The sequence below is a fragment of the Homarus americanus genome, unplaced genomic scaffold (genome assembly GCF_018991925.1).
Source record: "Homarus americanus isolate GMGI-L3 unplaced genomic scaffold, GMGI_Hamer_2.0 scaffold50657, whole genome shotgun sequence".
In the NCBI taxonomy this organism is placed as follows: Eukaryota; Metazoa; Arthropoda; class Malacostraca; order Decapoda; family Nephropidae; genus Homarus; species Homarus americanus.
Window position 1 is genome coordinate 135001 of NW_024738773.1, and position 21593 is coordinate 156593.

A 21593-nucleotide genomic window follows, 5' to 3' on the forward strand; every position below is an offset into this window, starting at 1 on the left:
TATTAAATTTTAGCAAATAATAAATCAATATTTAAATGTTCAGTGTGAAGAATTGTAGTCCGTATGGCATCTAATGCATCCAAAGTTGCATTTATTTACTTGTAATTTTCAGATTGAGTTTTTACTATTGATGTTAATTATATGTGCAGTATATGAGTCAGCGACAGGTGTGGTCTGTATACGTCGACGCTGGCAGAGATAATAACTACGAGTGGCTCTTCTTAACCTGTAATACTTTACTACAGTCGCCTATGAATGTCCTCCTCCCCAACCTGCAGAACTTACACCAAAAGAATCTTTATACAGTTTTGGTTTCGCTTTTATATATGCAGCATTTATGCTCAAAGAATCCTCCACACATTTTTCTTAAAACAACATATTGCGGCCGCAAGACAAATATATTGAAGTACCGACCATCTGGCAACACTGCTGAGAAATGAGTTTCCAGCTAGCAAAATTGTTATCGTGAGACTGGTGGCTATTATGGCTGCATCACCACACCAAACCTGTGATAATATTACACACGCACATGTTACCTGTACTACTGCTGCTACTGTACTACTACTACTACTACTACTACTGCTCATAATAATAATGAGCCGCCCGGAGGGCAGTGTTTCTGCTAGTAATAATATAATAATAATAAACTCAATAAAAGAATAAATAACTTTTCCTCAACATATTACCGATGTTGTAAACCGTAGTTAATGTTCTCGCTTTTAGAATACATTGTTATTATCCTTACTACTGTTACTGTTGTTGTTTGCCGCCCCCAGGAACAACCAAGCAGTCCCCTCTGTCCAAGTAGTGTGTAATAATAATAATAATAATAATAATTAACGGCTTATTGAAAGATCATGGCAGCCGGAAGGCTGAAAATATACAGTTACATAATTGGTGAATGGGTCTCTTGATTTACAAATAATATACAAGTAACATAAGTGATACAAATGTGATGTATAATAACTAGGTGGGGAGAAGGTCATACTACAGGGCATTTCAACATAGTGACAGTGCAAAAGTAAGATTGACTGGGAGTGAATACACTGGTTGATTACAAGTTATTGATAATTTTTACAATGGTTGGGACTGGGCTGTTCTTATAGCGATCAGTTCGTGCTTGTATGGGCTGGATGCGGTTGTGGTGTCAAACAGTAATTCTCGGACGAGGGATCTCGGGTGGTAGTAGGAGCCGGTGTCGAGAATGGTGCAGAAGCTTCTCACCAAATTTGCAGATGAGGTCGTGGTGATGGTCAGAGAGAGCCGAGAGGGTCAGTGTGTTGAGCACTTCTTGATATGTGGAGTAGGAAGGGGAGAGAATAATTTTTTGCACTTTTTCTAGGTGTTTAAGTTGTGTGTCATTTAGGGAGGAAGACCAGGTGGGGGAGGCATAGGTGAGCTTGGGAAGTATGAATGTTGAGTAAACACTGAAGAGCTCGGGCGCAGGAACTCCGAGGGACTTGAGTCGACGGAGGAGGTGGAGACGGAAACTGGAGGATTTGACAACTTCATTGACGTGTGGTTTCCAATTTAGTTTGTGCGTCTGGGTGACGCCGAGGAGCTTCGTGGAATCTACAACCTGGGAGTGTGTGTGTGTGTGTGTGTGTGTGTGTGTGTGTGTGTGTGTGTGTGTGTGTGTGTGTGTGTGTGTGTGTGTGTGTGTCCGCGCCTTAACAGTAATAACCACAAGGGGTAAAGATATTCATATTTGTCAGGTAAATTAACCTTTAAGAGCTCTATATAAACAGGTAAATTCTACAGGTGTGAACGACTAATTGGGTGAGAAGTGGAGCACCTCTTTCTCAATATTTCCCCTTGATATATTCACAGCTTGAGCACTAGACACCTGAATGGCAAGAGACAGCTTTACTCAACTCTGAATGCAGTTTAAAGCCAAAAAACTTACTGGTAACATAAAAGTGAATAACGCGTGAATACACTTTATTTATACTTACATATCAAAAGAAAATCTCTTCACCCATTACACATTCACGAGGGAAAAGTCGAACGATACATTCTTAAAAATCTTGATAAAACAGCGAATGTAAGTGCACGAGCCTTCAGGATTCTGCAGGAGTTTTCAAGAGTCTTCATGAGCCTTCAAGAGTCTTTCGGAGCCTTCAGAAGTCTTCAAGAGCCTTCAGGAACTTTCAATTGCCTTTAGGAGTATTCAAGAGCCTTCAGGAGTTTTCAGGAATATTCAGGAGAATTAGGAGTCTGTAGAAGCCTCCACGAGTCTCCAGGACCCTTCAGGAGCCGCCAGGAGTTCCTCGACACGCGTTAAAAGGTTTATAAAAGCGTGTGTGTATACGTGTGTCACTCCTTACAGTTAAATAGACAGTTACCAGCACTTTACCGGAAAACACCACACAACACAACACAACACATCACAACACCACACAACACATTTTCTTTTCATTCATCTGTTTTTTTCGTTTTCTTTCGTTAAGCTTCAACCGGCACAGTACGTTTCATTTTTCCAGAATATTTCATCACGTTGCTTTCAATGTCGACGCTAAAAAGACGTTTTATTTCTTAAACAAAACTATTTAGAAACGATAAAGAGCAAAAAATAATGAGGGAGGGAGGAGTGGGGATTGGTGGGTGGGAGGAGGGAGGGAAGGGAGGAGTAGGGATTGGTGGGTGAAGTGAGAAAGGGTAGGAGGAAAGGGTGAGAGGAAGGGGATAGGTGGAGGATGGGAGGAATTCAGACTCGTGTAATGAGACGGTGTTGTGAGGGGGTGGAGGGTGTGTTGTGAGGGGTAAGGGAGATGGGTGAGGGTATGTGGGAGAGGGGTGAGGGTGTGTTGTGAGGGAGTGGGGAGATGGGTGAGGGTATGTGGGGAGAGAGTGAGGGGTGTGTGTGAGGGAGTCAGGGGTCGTTGGGGAGGTATGTAGGGAGGGTGAGGGTATGTAGAGGTGGGGTATGTAGGGAGGGGTGAGGGTATGTAGGGGAGGGGGTGAGGGTATGTAGGGGAGGGGGTGAGGGTGTGGGGAGGGGTGAGGTGTGTTGTATGTGGGGGGGGTTGAGGGTATAGGGAGGGTGAGGGTGTGTTGTGAGGAGTAAGGGAGATGGGTGAGGTGTAGGGAGGGTGGGGTGTATTGGCAGGAGTAAAGATAAGTAAGGGAGAGTGGGGTGTGTGGGGAGGGGTGGTGAGATTAACCAGAAGGTGGCTGGGGAAGGGTTATGAGTCAGGGCCGGGTCAGAAACAGAATTAGAGATAAGAGGGTGGTGTCAAGGCCCTTTCATGGCGACGGGGATAAAACGATATATTTATACCCACAACAAATAGTCTTTTTTCTCTCTTGGTCGTGAGAGGAAGCAGTAATACTAGCTCTCGTTAAAGTAGAAATTATTATTTTGAGTGTTGGTGTGTTGGGTAGTGGTGTGTTGGAGTGGTGGTGTGTTGGAGTGTTGGTGTGGTGGTGTGTTGGAGTGTTGGTGGTGGTGTGTTGGAGTGGTGGTGTATTTGGAGTGTTGGTGTGGTGGTGTGTTGGAGTGTTGGTGTGGTGGGTGTGTTGGAGTGTTGGTGTGTTGGAGTGTTGGTGTGTTGGGTGTTAGGTGGTGGTGTGTTAGTGGTGGTGTGTTGGAGTGTTGGTGTGGTGGTGTGTTGGAGTGTTGGTGTGTTGGAGTGTTAATTGTGTTGGTGTGTTAATTGTGTTGGGTGTTGGAGTTCCTGGTGATCTTCGAAGTGGGTGGAGAGAAGAGGAGGAGGAGTAGAAAGGAGAAAGGGGAAGTGCGGAGGAGTGGATGGGCTGAAAAGGAAGAACGAAGGGTGGAATGGAGGGGGAGTGGAAAGTGGAGGAGGAGGTGTAGAGGGAGGTGGGAAGGGGAAAAGTGGAAGGAAGTGGGGAATTGAAGAGTGAAGTGGAGGGGGAGGGTGAGGTGGAAATGGAGGTAGGAAGTGGGTGGAGGGTGAATAGAGATGGAGTGGAGGGGGAGATATGGGAGTGGGAGAAAGAGTGTGGAGAGGAAGGTGGGGGGAAAGAAAGTCAATCACCACGCAAACGTTTCGGTGTGTGTGTGTGTGTGTGTGTGTGTGTGTGTGTGTGTGTGTGTGTGTGTCAGTAAGCAGCAAATTACCGTCACTCAATAAACAAATACAATGTTAACCTTGACCTAAGACTGATCCCTTGAAGTAACAAGATCAAAGTCTTCGGTAAGGGGACTTGTCATCCCTGGCAGCGCGGCGCCTCTTTCATCTTCGTGGTAAACATCTTGACCTTAACCAATGTCTGAAACTTTGAACTTAGATCTAATAAAAAGTTCTACAATGTTATTTTAATTATAAGAACATATCAGGAACCTTAAGTTTACAGGCAACAGAGAGTTCTACCTTGTTTGTTTTGTTAATTATATGAAAATTGTCTGGAGAAACGTGGTAGTATAACATAACCTACAATGATTCGTGTCATCATAGCCTTCATCATAATGGGTGGAGCCAGACACCCTCACCCATACCTACACAACCTCACCCCTCCCCACACACCCTCACCCATACCTACACAACCTCACCCATCCCTACACACCCTCACCCCTCCCCCACACACCCTCCACCCCTCTCCACCCAATCTCACCCCTCCCTACACAACCTCACCCCCCACATACCTCACCCTCCCCACGAACCCTCACCCCACCTCCACACACCCCACCCCTCCCCACACCTCCACCCTCCCCACCCACTCTCACCCTCCCTACACAACATCACCCCTTCCCCTCCCTCCCCCACATACCCCACCCCTCCCCACGAAACCCCACCTCCCCTCACCCCCCCACACCCCTCACCCTTCCCACACATCCTCACCCCTCCCCACACACCCCTCACCCCTTCCCCACACACACCCTCCCCCACACCCTCACCCCCCACACACCCTCACCCCCACACCCTCACCCCCACACACCCTCACCCCACACCCCACCCCCCCCCCCCCACACCCCCACACCACCCCTCACCCCACACACCCTCACCCCCCCCCACACCCCACCCTCCCCCACACCTCCTCCCCACACACCCTCACCCCCCCACACACCCCCACACCCCCACCACCTCACCCCCCCCCACCCCTCACCCCCACACACCCCCCACCCCCCACACACCCCTCACCACCCCCTCACACCCTCCCCCCACACACCCCCCCCCCACACACCCCACCCCCACCCCTCACACACCTCACCCTCACCCCTCACCCCACACACCCCTCACACCCCTCCCCACACCCTCACCCCCCCCTCACCCCTCCCCCACACCCTCACCCCTCCCACACACCCCACCCCCTCCCCACACACCCCCACCCCTCCCCCACACCCCTCACCCCCACCCCCTCACACACACCCTCCCCACCACCCCCCTCCCCCACACCCTCACCCTCCCCCACACCTCACCCCCTCCCCCACACACCCATACACCCTCAAACCAAATAAAGCCTCGCCCACTTTGAAGCTTGCGACAGATCGATCGATAGACAGATAGACAGTAATTGAAGACAGACGCAGAAAGAAACAATAAATACATAAACAATGATAGACAGACAGACAGACAGAAACAGACAGACAGACAGACAGACAGACAGACAGACAGACAGACAGATAGAGATAGAATAATGTCACCTCCAGATAACACTTGCACTGAATCCATTTCTCTTTGTCAATCCCACGTGTGTCGTATTGCTGTGTCTGCTGTCTGCTGTTGTATTGTTGTGTCTGCTGCTGTATTGTTGTGTCTGCTGTTGTATTGCTGACATACACATAAACATACACACTAACACAGACATAATCACAGATACGAACATACATACATACATACATACATACATACATACATACATACATACATACATACATACATACATACATACATACATACATACATACATACATACACGCATATAACACTGAAATATTACCCGGTTCAGTTAAACGTATACCACATTTAGGAATTAAGAATAACATACAGGAAGATACAGTAATATAGTAAATGTATGATTATACTTTGTCTTATAATATATATCTCCCTCTGAATGTGTGGTTATAATATGTGTTAATATAGGAATTAATTTACCCTTAGTTACGTTGTTTTGTTCAATTACACTACAGTGTAACGTGGATATAATTAGGCCTATGTAGTCCTAATACAGAATGTCAACATCATTTGTCAAACAAGGACATAGTGTGTAAGGGCGGTCGGACACAACGCCTTTATTCTCCCCAAATTAACGTATGCGTCACCAGCCTGGTCGTCTTCTCTCAACTCCACCCAACAACGTCAGCTAGAGAAGGTACAGAAAAGGACCTGTAGAATCATGCTCGGCGCAGACTATTCAGGCTACACCAACGCTCTCTCCACCCTGGAAATGCCATCCCTCAGTGACCTCCACCACCAAGCACTGGAAAGGTTTGGCAGTGGACTACTGCACCACCCTCGTCATCGCCACCTCCTGCAGCCCCCCACCCAACTCGCGCAGTCCGCCCATAAGAGCCCGCACCGATAGATATAAGAATAGCACCATCCCATCTATTGTTAAAATAATAAACAACTCCTGATTTATGTACTGTACAGCCCTGTAAATGTATTGAACGCATATCAATATGTCTAAATCGCATGTAAGTTTGTAGATTTTCAGCCATCGGCTGCAACTGTATTAATAAACCGTTTAATATTATTATTATTTATTATTATAAACACACACACACACATGTAGTGCAACTAATAGAAGGTGAATATAAAACCATAATTATGTTAACTTTATGCATTATATTCTAAGATCCTAAAATCATCACTATGCTGACCTTGTTCATCGCATTATACCTATATCCTCACTAAACTTATTCTACAAAAAGCAGAGTGTATTCATACACTCACTCGACCATAGTTAGGATGAGTGTGTCGGGGAGAGGCCTTCCTAGTTCAGGGCAGAAATGTTCAAGGATGCCGTATGAGGTAAGGCGACCCTGTTATAGTCACCTCGTAGTAGCTGTGTTTGATAAAGAGACATGATCCGAGGCAGTGGTTCGTGCAGATGGAAATGAACCACCCCTCACCCCCACCCATCACCTCTCACCTCTCACCCCCTCACATCTCACCCCCCACACTACCACCTTGTACTGTACTGTACACCCATCCAAAGAAAAAAAAGTCCAGTCACCCCTCCGTCCCATCCATGAACCCTGAGACTCATGATCCCGTGAACCCGAGACATCACACAGTACACCATCTATGGGACCAACACTGTGTTATGTCTCGGATTCACAGGTTCATGAGTCTCAGAGTTCATAGATGAAAAAGATGGCTAATAAGACTTATTTTCGTGGGTGTACTTTTACCAGGGGGATAAACAGCGATATTTTCTCCGGCACAAAATGTCAAGAGTATTATAAAAATACACGTATATACTATTTGAACTTAACTAACAACAGAATAACAGGTCGCATACCCAATTGACTGTACAGGATATAGATGAAAGTAATTACAGTGTCTATAATTTGGTGGACAATGATGTTTTCAGCTGTAGATTTCGATATAACTATAGAGTGTCGTCTTGGTTATAACTACAGGGTGTCGTCTTCGTTATAACTACAGGATGTCGTCTTGGTTATAACTACAGGGTGTCGTCTTGGTTATAACTACAGGGTGTCGTCTTGGTTATAACTACAGGGTCATATCGTTATCGGCCGTGAGCACGCACACACACACACACACTCACTCACTCACTCACTCACACAGTATATCCTCCACATACCTTCCGGCTGGTTACTCGCATGACACACGCCGCGCCTCGCAACTGAATCACAAATTTTCTGAAAAAAAAAAAATACAAAATTCATAACGATTGGATTTAAACATTGAGCATAAAGTTGGCCCTCCCTACTTCCCTCTCCCTCCCTGTGTGTGTGTGTGTGTGTGTGTGTTTAATATATACGCGGCCTAAGTTAATTAAAATGTTAAACTTTTTTTTCCCACCCAGTTTAAAAGCATTTTCAGGAATTAACACTGGGTTTATTTGTTTCATTTGGAAATTTGTGAGTCCGAGATTTTTTATTTTTTTTGAGATTTTTATGGTTGAGTTGAGAAATTTCGTGAACGATTAAAAAAAAAATCCGGTGAGAAAAATTCATAATTTCTTTTAAAAAATGTAGGAAATATTCACAACACACAAGAAAATTAAGAGAATTATGACAAAAACTCAAGACTGTCCTGATAAGAACTTATCCCCCAAAAAAAGGTGGAGAGAACAGAGAAAAGATGTTTATAAATAAGAAGAAAAAAATGCTTTAGTACAATGACACACAACCATGTACTGTACTACACTTAACGCGCACACACACACACACACACACACACACACACACACACACACACACACACACACACACACACACACACACACACACACACACACACACACACACACACACACACACACACACTTTCTAGTACAATGATAAGAGAATGGACGAGAGAGCTATGGTTGGATGTACTAATAATAACCATTTTCGTCCATTACAATTGATTATTCCTCCCCTTCTTTCATTTATCTTCTTCCTTCCCTCTTCCTTCTTCCCCTTTCCTTCGTTTACCTTCGGCCTAGCCTCTTCTTTCTTCCCCCTTTTCTCTTTCCCTTCCTTCCTCCCCCTTTCACTTCCCTCATTCGATTTCACCCTCTCAACCCCCATCACCATCACCACCTCACATCATCACCATCACCACCTCACTACATCACCATCACCACCTCACTACATCATCACCACTCTCTATATCAGCATCATAAGCAACTCCTAACACTACCGTCACCCTCTGCCGTGTGTGTGTGTGTGTGTGTGTGTGTGTGTGTGTGTGTGTGTGTGTGTACTTTCCCTCATCATCACAACACCTCGTCTCCTCATGTCCTCTCGACACCTCCGCCGCCGCTGATGGTCGTGCCCTTTCACCCACGACCATAGTGCCTCCTCTTCCTTTCATCAATACGACCCCTTCAGTCACACCCTTTCCTTTCATCTCTCTCTCTCTCTCTCTCTCTCCCTCTCTCTCTCTCTCTCCTCTCCCTCCCCCTCTCCTCCCTCCCTCTCCCTCCCTCCCCTCTCTCCCTCTCATCACCAACATCTGTGATCTTCTGCCACCCGACGCCTATTCATGTTTCATTCTTCAACACTCGTTCCTCGTTTACCGCCGACCTAATACACAGTGCCACGACGGTGCCTCTAACAGTGCCACGTTACCAGCCTCCTTTTACGGCGACATTATGTACTACGTTCTTCACTTACTGATCATTAGAAGGGCCTCTCTCTCTCTCTCTCTCTCTCTCTCTCTACGTATCTCAAACTCAGTCAATTTTCTTTATATTCAATTTCTTGGCATAATGTTCTTGGTAGGTGAGAGAGAGAGAGAGAGACTCCTAACTTAGCGTCAACATATCACATTACCAACAAGCAACTGACGAGCCAATCATCATCTCTTGGGGAGGAGGGGGTTAAATTCCGTCCATACCAGTAGTAATCCCATTAATCACCATTTAAAGATAGTTAAGCGAAACGGTGGGTGAACTAACTGCCAATTAAGCTTGTCTCTCGTCTTAACTTCGCCTTGGTCTGCCTATATGATGACGTGAGTGAGTTGGTAAGAGACTGTGAGAGATAGAAGATAAGGTATACGATTGGGGAGGAAGAGACACAGAGGAGAGATAGAAGAGAACAAGAAAGGATGGGAAGGATGGTATAATAGATGGTGAATAAAATAAAGATAAGGAAAGGAAGGAACACGGAACACTATGGAAAGAGAGAAGAAAGGAACACGGAACAAGGTAGAAAGATTAAAATAAACTATCACCTGGGAGGGTCATTGAGAGAGAGAGAGAGAGAGAGAGAGAGAGAGAGAGAGAGAGAGTTATTTAGGAACGGAAAAATGGAACATAACAGAGAAATGCAAGACAAAGTAAAGTGAACGGGATACATGACAGAGACCAATGGGGGTGGAGATTGGACTGAACGGAGAGAGAGAGAGAGGTTAGGGTGATTGCAATGTGAGGGAGAGAAGAAGGAAATGAAGAAGGGAATGCTGAATCGAGCGAGCGAGCGAGCGAGAGAGAGAGAGAGAGAGAGAGAGAGAGACAGGAAAAGGGGAGTGAACAGAGATAGAGGGAGAGATTATTTGCGACGGGAAATGGAGGGAAAAGCAGGAAAATAAGAGGGAAATGGGGAGGAGGGGGAGCAGGAGGAGGATGGCTGTCCCAACAACAAAGACCGGGGAGATGGGTTTTTCCGTGAGAGTCGGTGCGCTAACTTGACTAGGGATATTTGGTGTAAGGCTTGGTCCGCACGCTGGAGATATATATTGTATACATTTCTCATACCTCTTATGCCCTTAGTCACCACCACCATTCTACCGACTGTGTGTATGTTCTGTATAGTATAATAGATAAAGCTTTGAATTTCCACAACATTACAGACGCTGGATAGTATTATACAGCTTCACTATCACACACACTATAATACAGCTTCACTATCACACACTATAATACACCTTCACTATCACACACACTATAATACACCTTCACTATCACACACTATAATACACCTTCACTATCACACACACTATAATACAGCTTCACTATCACACACTATAATACACCTTCACTATCACACACTATAATACACCTTCACTATCACACACACTATAATACAGCTTCACTATCACACACTATAATACACCTTCACTATCACACACTATAATACACCTTCACTATCACACACTATAATACACCTTCACTATCACACACACTATAATACACCTTCACTATCACACACTATAATACACCTTCATCACACACACTATAATACACCTTCACTATCACACACTATAATACACCTTCACTATCACACACTATAATACACCTTCACTATCACACACACTATAATACACCTTCACTATCACACACTATAATACACCTTCACTATCACTGTTTACACTTAATCTGCCAAAGACTTTTCATTTATACATTTTGTCTTTTATTTCTTGTCGGAATAAATTTATTGTATGAAACTTTAAATGTTGCTGTGTAGGTCTTCTCTCTCTCTCTGTCTGTCTGTCTGTCTGTCTGTCTGTATAGAATCATACAAACCGGTACAATATCTATTATATATACTGTATATCTATCTTAAAACATTACCACTACACCACAAATAAATAAAAAAATATTAAAAAGTCTTGAGGAAAAAGTTATGAACACAGACCAGCCCGCTGAAGGCTCTTGAAAATCTTCACACACACACATTCTGTTGTCGGAAATCCTGAGGCACATCGAGGAGCATTTTACCTCAAGAATACCACGGCCTGTTTCATCCCCGCGCGGCCCAGAGAGGGAAAGCGATCGACTCTCTCACAATGCATGTACCAAGTGAATATAGCTATCATCCTCACTCCAATCTCTTCATTTTTTTTTCATTATTTCCTCTTATTTTTGTTTTAATATACTTTTTTTTTGGAGGATGAGGGTTGGTTACACTTCAATTTTTTTTCTCCTCTTGTTGGCCACGACACAAATACACTTACTACATTGTTTAGTTCGTCACTTTGATATACAGTTTAAAATCATATAGACACCAAGTTTAGTTAGTGGGAGAGTTACACTATCTTTTAACACGAGTCAATCAATATTTTTTCTTAATCCATAAAACATCTTTTCTCAATGTTACTTATAAATTATATTCTTTGAAGTATTTTAAACAATTTATACGTATATTTCATTGTACTTTATTTCACATATCATTAACATTGGTTTTATTTTCACTGGATTTAGCTGTCGAGTTGGCTGTTGCTTCCCCTTCTTGGTATAATTTTTAAATCATTTTCATTTTATATACTAATAACCTTACTTTATTTATTTATCTATCATCGTCCCTTTCTTTTACCAGCTGAGGAATATATTTATAGTATCACCTTTATGACTACGAGTTCTTTAAGTTATTACAAATATTTACGAAAATATTTGTGATGTTACTATAATCTCAAGGTTATTGTCTACGGCCTATAATTAGCGTCTGGAAGATTAGCAAGAATACAGGGCCATGAAAAATGAATATACCCAGATGTTAAATGGCTGTATACTAAAACCTGGGTACTCTTTTTCCATGACCCTGTAGTACTGTAAATAGACCCAAGCGACAAGTTGATGTTTTTAATGTAAATTTTTTGAGGGATATTTTAAGTCAGATTTTGGAATTATTATAATTACGAGTAACCAAAGACATTTTAATCCTGATTTTAAAGTCACCACAGGGAATATCTGAAACCGATATTTATAACTCTCTCTCTCTCTCTCTCTCTCTCTCTCTCCTGATCTATGTGAGATAGCTAGATACATTTCCTCTTCTTCCCCTTCTTTTCCGTCTCGTCTTCCTTTCTCCCCTTTCCCTTCCTTTCATTCTCCATCTCTCTTCTCATCCTCCCCTCCCCTCTTTTGCCCTCCTTCTCCTCCTTGCCTTTACCCTCTTCTTCCTTCATTTGTCCTTCCTCACGACCCTCTGTTCCTCACCCCATCTCATTTCCCATTCCTTCTCCTCTCCTGTCCCCTCCCTTACCCTTCCCATACAACTTTCATTTCTTCTCTCTCACTCCATCCACTTCCTTCTCCTCCTCTTCCTCTTCCCTCACTCTACCCCTTCTCCTCTCTACCTCTTCCACCCTCCCCCCCTTTTCCCCTACTATCAATCTCCACCTCTGGCCTCTTCCCTTTCCCTTTTCCCGTCTCTCCTTCCACCAAACACTATTACCCTCCCTTATCCTCTTCCTCCCCCACCCTTCACATCTAGACAGTGAAAACCTACGACGCCAAGACAAAAACACAACACAATTCCAATCTTTAAAAGGGTCTCTCTCTCTCTCTCTCTCTCTCTCTCTCTCTCTCTCTGTGTGTGTGTGTGTGTGTGTGTATGCGCAGGGTGACGCACGTAACGACAGTTTAAACTCGATTTGGGGGCCATTACCTGGTTCTCTCCCAGTCACCGCCCGCACCTGATAACTGGCCGGGGGATGGTGGTGGTGGTGGATTGTGGTAGTGGTGGACGGTGTTGGAATCTTGGTGGATGGTGGTGGATAGTGATGCATTGTGGTGGGTGGTAGCTGTGGTCAGATGGTGGTAAGAATGATGGGTAATGGTGGTTGGTGGTGGACAGTGGTGGATAATAGAGTACACTGGTGGATGGTGGTAGCAGATAGTGGTGGATGGTGGTGGATAAAGTGAAGCCAAAGCCACCTAGGTGAGGTAATCGACACGAATGATTTCAAGACCAAGTACGAATAACATGAAAGGTAATAAATGAATGAGTGGAGGAAATCCAAGCCCTGTCAACACCAGATGTGGGTTTGCGGACAGTCACCTACGGAGTCAAGTATCGCTGGAACTACCTGATGCGCGCTATTCCTGATACCCCATCATATCCTCCCCACCTCCTGGATAACTCCCTCTCCCACCCACCCCCCCTTACCCCTGGATAATGCTCTCTAGCGTGGATAATTCCCATCCTTTCTACCCCTTGGATAATTCGCTCCAGTGCGGTTAACCTCAGCGATTTTCACTTTACTGGAAGACGCCGGCCCAGCTGGTGTTATGGTAGGGGGGGTGGCGCCGCCTGACTGTCTTGTGTGTGTGTGTGTGTGTGTGTGTGTGTCCATTTTCAGAGTAGCTCTAATTGTCTTTTTTAGTTCCGTCTTTATTGTTCTCTTCTGTCTTTCTTTACTTCTTCTATTTTGTCTCGTTTTATCTTGTAATTTTTCCGATTCTCTTTTTTCCTCCTGGTCTTTTATTTTCCCTTTTTTCTTTCCTGTTATTTTTCCTTATTTTTCTCTTCTTTATATATATTTTCTCTCTCTCTCTCTCTCTCTCTCTCTCTCTCTTCATTTTAAGAATTTGACAGAATTTTCCCGATCACGGTGTAAACTCGTATATAGTCAACGTTAAGCCAAGTTTATATATTCAAGCTTTGAAGTATTTTATCTTGAGTCCCATCATGTCATATACAGTCTACGATTATCGGCCGCTATAAAACATTTCCCTTTGGTGTGTTAAGCTGCTAACCTAACCTAACCTAACCTAACCTAACCTAACCAAACCTAACCTAACCAAACCAAACCAAACCAAACCTAACCTAACCTAACCTAACCAAACCGTGCCTTTATAATTCAATATTTTCTAACAACTTTCGTCTATATTTACTCTTGTCTCTCTTATTCTGACGCGTATTAAACTTCTTTCATTTTCTCTCTCTCTCTCTCTTGAACTTTCATTCTCTCTTTCCTCTCTTTTTTTCTTGTGTTTTGTGGTTCTTCTTCTTCTTTTTCTTCTTCTTCTTCTTCTTCTTCTTCTTCTTCTTCATGTTTCTGTTGTTGTTGTTCCTCATCATCTTCCTGTTATTATTCTTGTTCTTCTTTCTCTTTATATATTCTTCTTCTTCTCCTGTGTCCCTCTTACGCTACGGCGATTTCTTCTCTTCTCTTGAGTTATCGTTCACACACACACACACACACACACACACACACACACACACACACACACACACACACACAGACACACACACACAGTAATTACTCTATCAACAATTCCTATAACACCTTAATTTGTGTTCTCCCTTAAGAGTCCTGCTGATCAATGTTTACTGTCTGGTTATTTAAATTCTGCTTCGGCTTCCAACAATAACACTAATTAGCAACTCCTATGGTAAGGGAGAGATGGTGGTGGTGAGAAAGATCCTATTGATGGTGGTGGTGAGAAAGATCCTATTGATGGTGGTGGTGAGAAAGATCTTATTGATGGTGGTGGTGAGAAAGATCTTATTGATGGTGGTGGTGAGAAAGATCTTATTGATGGTGGTGGTGAGAAAGATCTTATTGATGGTGGTGGTGATGATAGTGGTAATGGAGACGATGATGGTGATGATGATAGTGATGATGATGGTGTACTAGGTAGAGAGGAGTATCCAACATGACCCATATAAAACAATTGGTAGACAAATTAACACTTCACTCTACCTGTGCCAATAGTTACACACACACTCTGGTTATACGTGTAGGAGAGGAGGATATCACGGACGGACGGACGGACGGACGGACGGTTAAGACAAACATTCCAAGCTTCTCGCGTAACCTCAGAATTTTAGAATTTCCATATAAAAGAATCTATTCCAATTCTGTGGGAAGGGGGAAGAGAAGGGAATGGGATGGGAAGGGAGGGTTGGGAGAGGAAGGGAGGGGATGGTTGCGCGTGGTTCGAAAGGAAAAAAAAAAGTTTCCAGTAATTCCGTCTCAGAATCTTTGAGGGTTCCCGACCATGATAATCGACTCAAAGACCCTTTTATCAGCTGAGAATCTCCCGAGTATAGGACTGAAGCCTCTATCTATATGTTCCATCAGGAGGAACTCTATAGCCACATTAAGATAATTTAAGACCATAGCCTCAGGTTCCTGGGCAAGAGGGACATTCTGATTGACCGTAGACCGGGGAATGGAACAAGAGAGAGAGAGAGAGAGAGAGAGAGACAGTATGTAAGACTTTTGAGATTTCTGCTCTCTCTCTCTCTCTCTCTCTCTCTCTCTCTCTCTCTCTCTCTCTCTTCAGTGGTAGGATTGTGGGTTTCAAATCTGGCTCGCAGAGGTTTGGAATCCGAGTCATGTTTTCCCAAATATGTTTCCCATCTCCTTTAAAATCAGTTTCCCTTAAAGATTCATCATATTCTAATATTTGTTTTCATTATAATATATTTTTTCCTTTATTTCATTTTCTGGCAATTATCTTCTTCTTCGTGGTTACATTATTACATTATCTTTATTTCTGTTATTTACATACGTTTGGTCTCTCTTTGTTCCTCTGGTATTTATTATGTTTTATTTCTATATCAATGTTTATTCATTTTAGACAGGCAAACTTATACTCTCCGTCTCTCCTTCTGTCTAAACTGTTTATCTGTATGTCTGTGATTACGTCTCTCTCTCTCTCTCTCTCTCTCTCTCTCTCTCTCTCTCTCTCTCTCACCAGACAGAAGAAGATATGAGACGTGAGGGAGTGTGGGAGAGGCAATATGCAAGAAGCTTATTGATATCCACTCCCGGGGACTTGATGACCTTGCCTCTTGGCCAGGAAGAAAGGAAGGGAGGAGGGAGGGAGGGAGGGAAGAAAGGAAGGAAGGGAGAGAGAGGGAGGGAGAAGGAAAAGGGGGAAAGAGAGGAATTGCTACGCCACCACTTGCCTCAGGCTCAGGGTGGAGAGGGGTAGGGGGGTAGGGAGGGTAGGTGTTGAGGAAATTGTCAGGACCCCCCGAAGCAAATTGTGCCGGAAGGGGATGTCGACCTGGTGATGGCGGCAGTCTCTCTGTCTTGGTGTCACTTATAATACTTAATGAAGGAGGTGTGTGTGTGTGTGTGTGTGTGTGTGTGTGTGTGTGTGTGTGTGTGTGTGTGTACATTATACTCGTATGTTTCGGTGTCTTAGTTGACATACACTTAATATATTTCGTCTACCTGGTGGTGGTGGTGGTGGTGTGGTGGTGGTGGTGGGGACAGTGGTGGTGGGGTTGGTGGTGGTAGCTTGTGGTGATGGTTGTGAAGATGATCGTGGTGGGTGATGCTGGTAGTTACTAGTGTTGTTAGTGGTAATAGTAGCGTTTATTGGTGCTAGTACTGGTGATGATATTAGTGGCGATAGTAGCTACTGGTAGTGGCGTTGGCAGCTATTAGTGAGACTAGTAGTGGTGTTAGTGATGACAGTAGAGGTGATAGGATGGTGGTAGAACATCACAACTACTCAACCCCAAGATACTCTTCCTTCACCACAACTACCACCACAACTAGCCACACCACCACAACTAGCCACACCACCACTACCTTAACCACCACCACCACTACCTTAACCACCACCACACCACACAACACCGCCCGCTGGGATGTGATAAACGCCCCCAACGGAACGCAACATTCTTGTGTCGCGCCGCCGATAACGACCGATATCTTAACAGCAACAGACTCGTAAATAAATACGACACCGTCAACGTCTTCCATTTGTTTCCCGAACATTGCTGAGGCGACACTGACCCGGAGTAAACAAAAACAAACAACACTACATACTGTAAACAACAACAATAATAGCGAGTAAACAAAAAAACAACACTACATAAACAACGACAATAATAATAATAGCGAGGAAACAAAAACAATTATAGGGGTAAACAAAATCAATAATAAGTGATAAATAAAAACAGGGAAAAACACACACACACACACACACACACACACACACACACACACACACACACACACACACATACCTCGTTGCTTGACAAACAATTCATAACCTCTAGCAGTCTCATTAGCATGGGGAGAGGGGAGGGGATGGGAGGTGAGGGGGGGGTGAGGAGGGGAGAGAGGTGAGGGGAGGGGAGGTGAGGGGGTGAGGAGGTGGAGGGAAAAGTATTGAGGGAGGAGGAGTGATGAGAGGGGTAGGGAGGTGAGGGGAAAAGAAGAGTGAGGGGAGAAGTGAGGGGAAGGTAGAAGCATGTAGCAAACCACCTCCTGTCTTTCCCCTTCTCTGTCTCTCCCCTTTCGTCCTCCCTCTTTATTTATCTTCCCTTCCCTGTCAATCGCCATCCTAATCCTCACCTTAACTCCCATTTACTGTTCTTCCCTTACCTTTCCCCTCCCATCCTCCCCTCACCTTTCCCTCCCTTCTCATTCTACAACATTCCCACCTTTCCTCCCCCTTATCTCCTCTCACCGTCCTTCTTCCCCCATCTCTTTCTCCTTCCTTCGCCTCCTTTCCTTTTCCACGGCCCCCCCCTCCCCTTTCTTCCCATTTGCCTGACTACCTCTTCCATTTCTCCCCATCCCCTTGTCTTTCCCTATCCCTTTTCCACTCCTTCCTCTCCTTCATCCAGCCTTTTTTTCCTTCCCTCCCACCCACCTCCCACCTCCCACCCACCCCTCCCACCCACCTCTCCCACCTCACAACACAGTGGACCACCAATAGCCTGCAGGTAACGCCAGGTATTATTGTTGGGGTGTATAATGAGGTCGCTGTTCTTCCCACACTAACTCTTATTTTCTTATTCATTTTACATTTTTTTTTAATTAATATTCATAATTATTCTTAATTTTATCACATCTGTTTATCATTGTATTTTATGTGTAATTAATTTGTTATGTATATTGACTCTTTTATTATCGTCATTTTTTTTTTATTCTTGTATTTATGTCTATTCGATTACGTTTTTGTATTAGACATATGATACGATTTTTTCTTTTCTCTCTCTCTCTCTCTCTCTCTCTCCTTCTCTCTGTCTCTCTCTCTCTCTCTCTCTCGTTGTTTTTCTTCATTATTCTCCTTGTTTATTTTTGGGTTTATAGTCACTTGTATATACTGTAATTTGCTATATTTTGTTGATTTTGTTGATTATTCTTGTTTTGTTTTGCTTACTGTTTATATTGTAACCACTGTCTCTCCCCTTCAGTATAAACAATGTAAACAAGGGATGAACAAGGAGAGGAAAGGTTAAGAAAAATGCAGATGATAGTGACCTCGTATGCAGATGATAGTGACCTCGTATGCAGATAATAGTGACCTCGTATGCAGATAATAGTGACCTAGTATGCAGATAATAGTGACCTTGTATGCAGATGATAGTGACCTAGTATGCAGATAATAGTGACCTCGTATGCAGATAATAGTGACCTCGTATGCAGATAATAGTGACCTCGTATGCAGATAATAGTGACCTCGTATGCAGATAATAGTGACCTCGTATGCAGATAATAGTGATCTCGCATGCAGATAATAGTGACCTCGTATGCAGATAATAGTTACCTCGTATGCAGATAATAGTGACCTAGTATGCAGATAATAGTGACCTTGTATGCAGATGATAGTGACCTAGTATGCAGATAATAGTGACCTCGTATGCAGATAATAGTGACCTTGTATGCAGATGATAGTGACCTCGCATGCAGATGATAGTGAACCTCGTATGCCGATGATAGTGACCTAATAGTGACGTAATAAAAATAATAATAAATAAACAAGTAATGAAACCTCAAGAGAAAATTGAAAGAAGAAAGAAGAAGATTTGATAAAGTGATGAAAATAAAGACTCGTATAGATCACTAGCTTATCCACCCATCTACCTGTAACAGATACCAGGTGTTGACCCAAACTTCTTAATAATGACTTAAACACATAAACTCCATCACTACTTATATCAATACCTGTAGCCTGACAAGATATGTTGGCATCAAGTATATATAATTATTAAAATACTATAGATCCCTGGGCCAAAACCCTCAAAGTTAGGTTTATAACCCTTGACCCTGATAATAAAAAATGACCAGATCTCATTATTCTTTATACTGTATAGAGCGTAAATGTGTTAACCATACAAGTGTCATATTAATTAATCAAAAGAAAACCAAACAGTAAATAAAATATAATAATAATAATAATAATAATAATAATAATAATAATAACAATAATAATAATAATCCCAAAATACAGCATTAAACAAGCGTACTCCTTCCCCCCACAGGTACAGCCAGCATCCGTATCTTGAACATGCAGGTGCCACCAAAGGTCCAGGCGGGGAAGACGGTCCAGCTCGGGTGTGAATTCGACCTGGAGGGGAACAGCCTGTACTCCCTCAACTGGTGGCGCGGCTCCGACCAGTTCTACCAGTTCAGCCCTTCAAGCCCTGACCAGATCATCGTGTACAAGTCTCCGGGCATCACCGTCGACGTGAGTGTTCTCTCTCTCTCTCTCTCTCTAGGACCCCTCGACAACACTCAGTCATCGTTAGCGGTGTCCTCCCCCTCACACCATTTTCTCCTCGTCCTAATATTCCACTAGTCTCCCCTCGGCTCATATCCCAGCTATCATTGACCCCTCTCATCTACCCTCGAGTCCTCTCCCTTCCCTCGCTTCCCCTCTCACAGCTTCCCACCCACCTGCCGTCCCCTCTCTCCTCTCCCCACTCTTTCTACCTCCCCTCACCTACTTTCCCGCTGGTTCTCCCCTTCCCTCACTTTCCCACCCCACCACCTGCAGTCCCGTCTCTCCCCTAGCCTCTCCACTCTCTCCCCAAGGCCAATATCTCTCTCTCTCTCTCTCTCTCTCTCTCTCTCTTAACCTACAGTAATTATCCAGTACTGGGAGAGTTAACGACACAGATGCCTCCCAATTGTATAGTTGTTTTTTATATACATTTCCAGGTCATTCGTGAATTTTTCCCTCCCGCGAACATTGTCTTGGAGGAAGCCCTTGGCGTTAGATGCTCTCTGTGTAATGAACGGAATTAAATGGCAGTAATTTCGATGCTTTTATGTTGCAGATAAACAAAAGCAAACACGAGGAGTATTTTTTAGTTTCTTCAAGAGTGCTATAGCCTGTAGATAAAATATTACCAATTTCGATGCTTTTACGAAACAAATGACAGAGAGAAAATAAAAAGAGACAGACAGACAGACAGACAGACATATCGACAGGCAGACAGACAGACTATGAGAAAATCTACATGTATATAATATCATTAACTTTACATTCATTCATCAACATCGTTTCATTATTCATTTCATTTAATATACATTTACAATGTATATATTCTATTTACATTGTAATTGTATTCATTTTTTTGTACCGGGGTGAGTTTATTATACAACTATAAATATGTATGGTTGTTGAAAGCTGCCCTAAACTGGGGGTAATGTTCAGGAGATGTTTACTGTACTCTCTCTCTCTCTCTCTCTCTCTCTCTCTCTCTCTCTCTCTACATCTTAACTCCCCAACAATACTACGACACTTCCTCTCAACTACACCACTACCCGCCACCTTCACCCACCACCTACACCCACCTCCTACACCCACCTCCTACAGCCACCACCTACACCCACCACCTACACCCACCACCTACACCCCTCAGCCATCCCACATGCAAGTCCCCATCACAGGTAGCTCTTTCCTCTCACTGGCTGACCTCCTCCTCCTCCTCCTCCACCTCTCCCTCCCCTCCCCCTCCTCCCTCCTCCCCCCTCCTCCTCCTCCCTCCTCCCTCCCTCCCTCCTCCCTCCCTCCCTCCTCCTCCTCCTCCTCCCTCCTCCTCCCCCCTCCCTCTCCTCCTTCTCCTCCTCCTCCTCCCCTCCCTCCTCCCTCCCACCCATCCACCCACCTCTTCCCTTATCTGTGTCTCTTCCCTCCCATGATACCGTCTTGAGTCGTGAATGTTAGAATCAATCAGCAATCAACATTGAACCAACGTGTGCTTCCCTCCTCCTCCTCCTCCTCCTCTCCCTCCTCTTATATTTCCCTCAGTCGCTCTCTTGCACCACACACATCCAGTCTCCACCATGGAAGATATAATGGGTGATGCTGGAAAGTCAGGAGGACGGAGGAAGGACGAGAGAGAGAGAGAGAGAGAGAGAGAGAGAGAGAGAGAGAGAGGGAGGGTGATGAGGAAGTGGGGGAGGAGGAAGTGTGTAATATAGGGAAGATTACAGAAGGAGGAGAAGGAAAAAGTGCCAGAGAGAGGGGAGGGAAGGAGCAGAGGGCAGGAGGGCAAGGGCAGGGAGACGGGGGAG

The 21593-nt window shown here is 44.2% G+C and overlaps 1 protein-coding gene across 5 annotated transcripts in view; it reads left to right on the forward strand.

The window, feature by feature from the left end:
- LOC121874354 overlaps positions 1–21593 on the forward strand; it is a 199809-nt gene that overhangs the window by 105734 nt on the left and 72482 nt on the right. For 4 of the 5 annotated variants that reach the window (XM_042378486.1, XM_042378487.1, XM_042378485.1 and 1 more), the window contains exon 3: positions 19553–19758. In XM_042378486.1, the coding sequence (XP_042234420.1) occupies positions 19553–19758 (206 nt within the window). Of the gene's footprint in view, positions 1–19056; positions 19171–19552; positions 19759–21593 lie in introns of those variants that run through there. The other variant, XM_042378489.1, reaches the window with a different exon arrangement.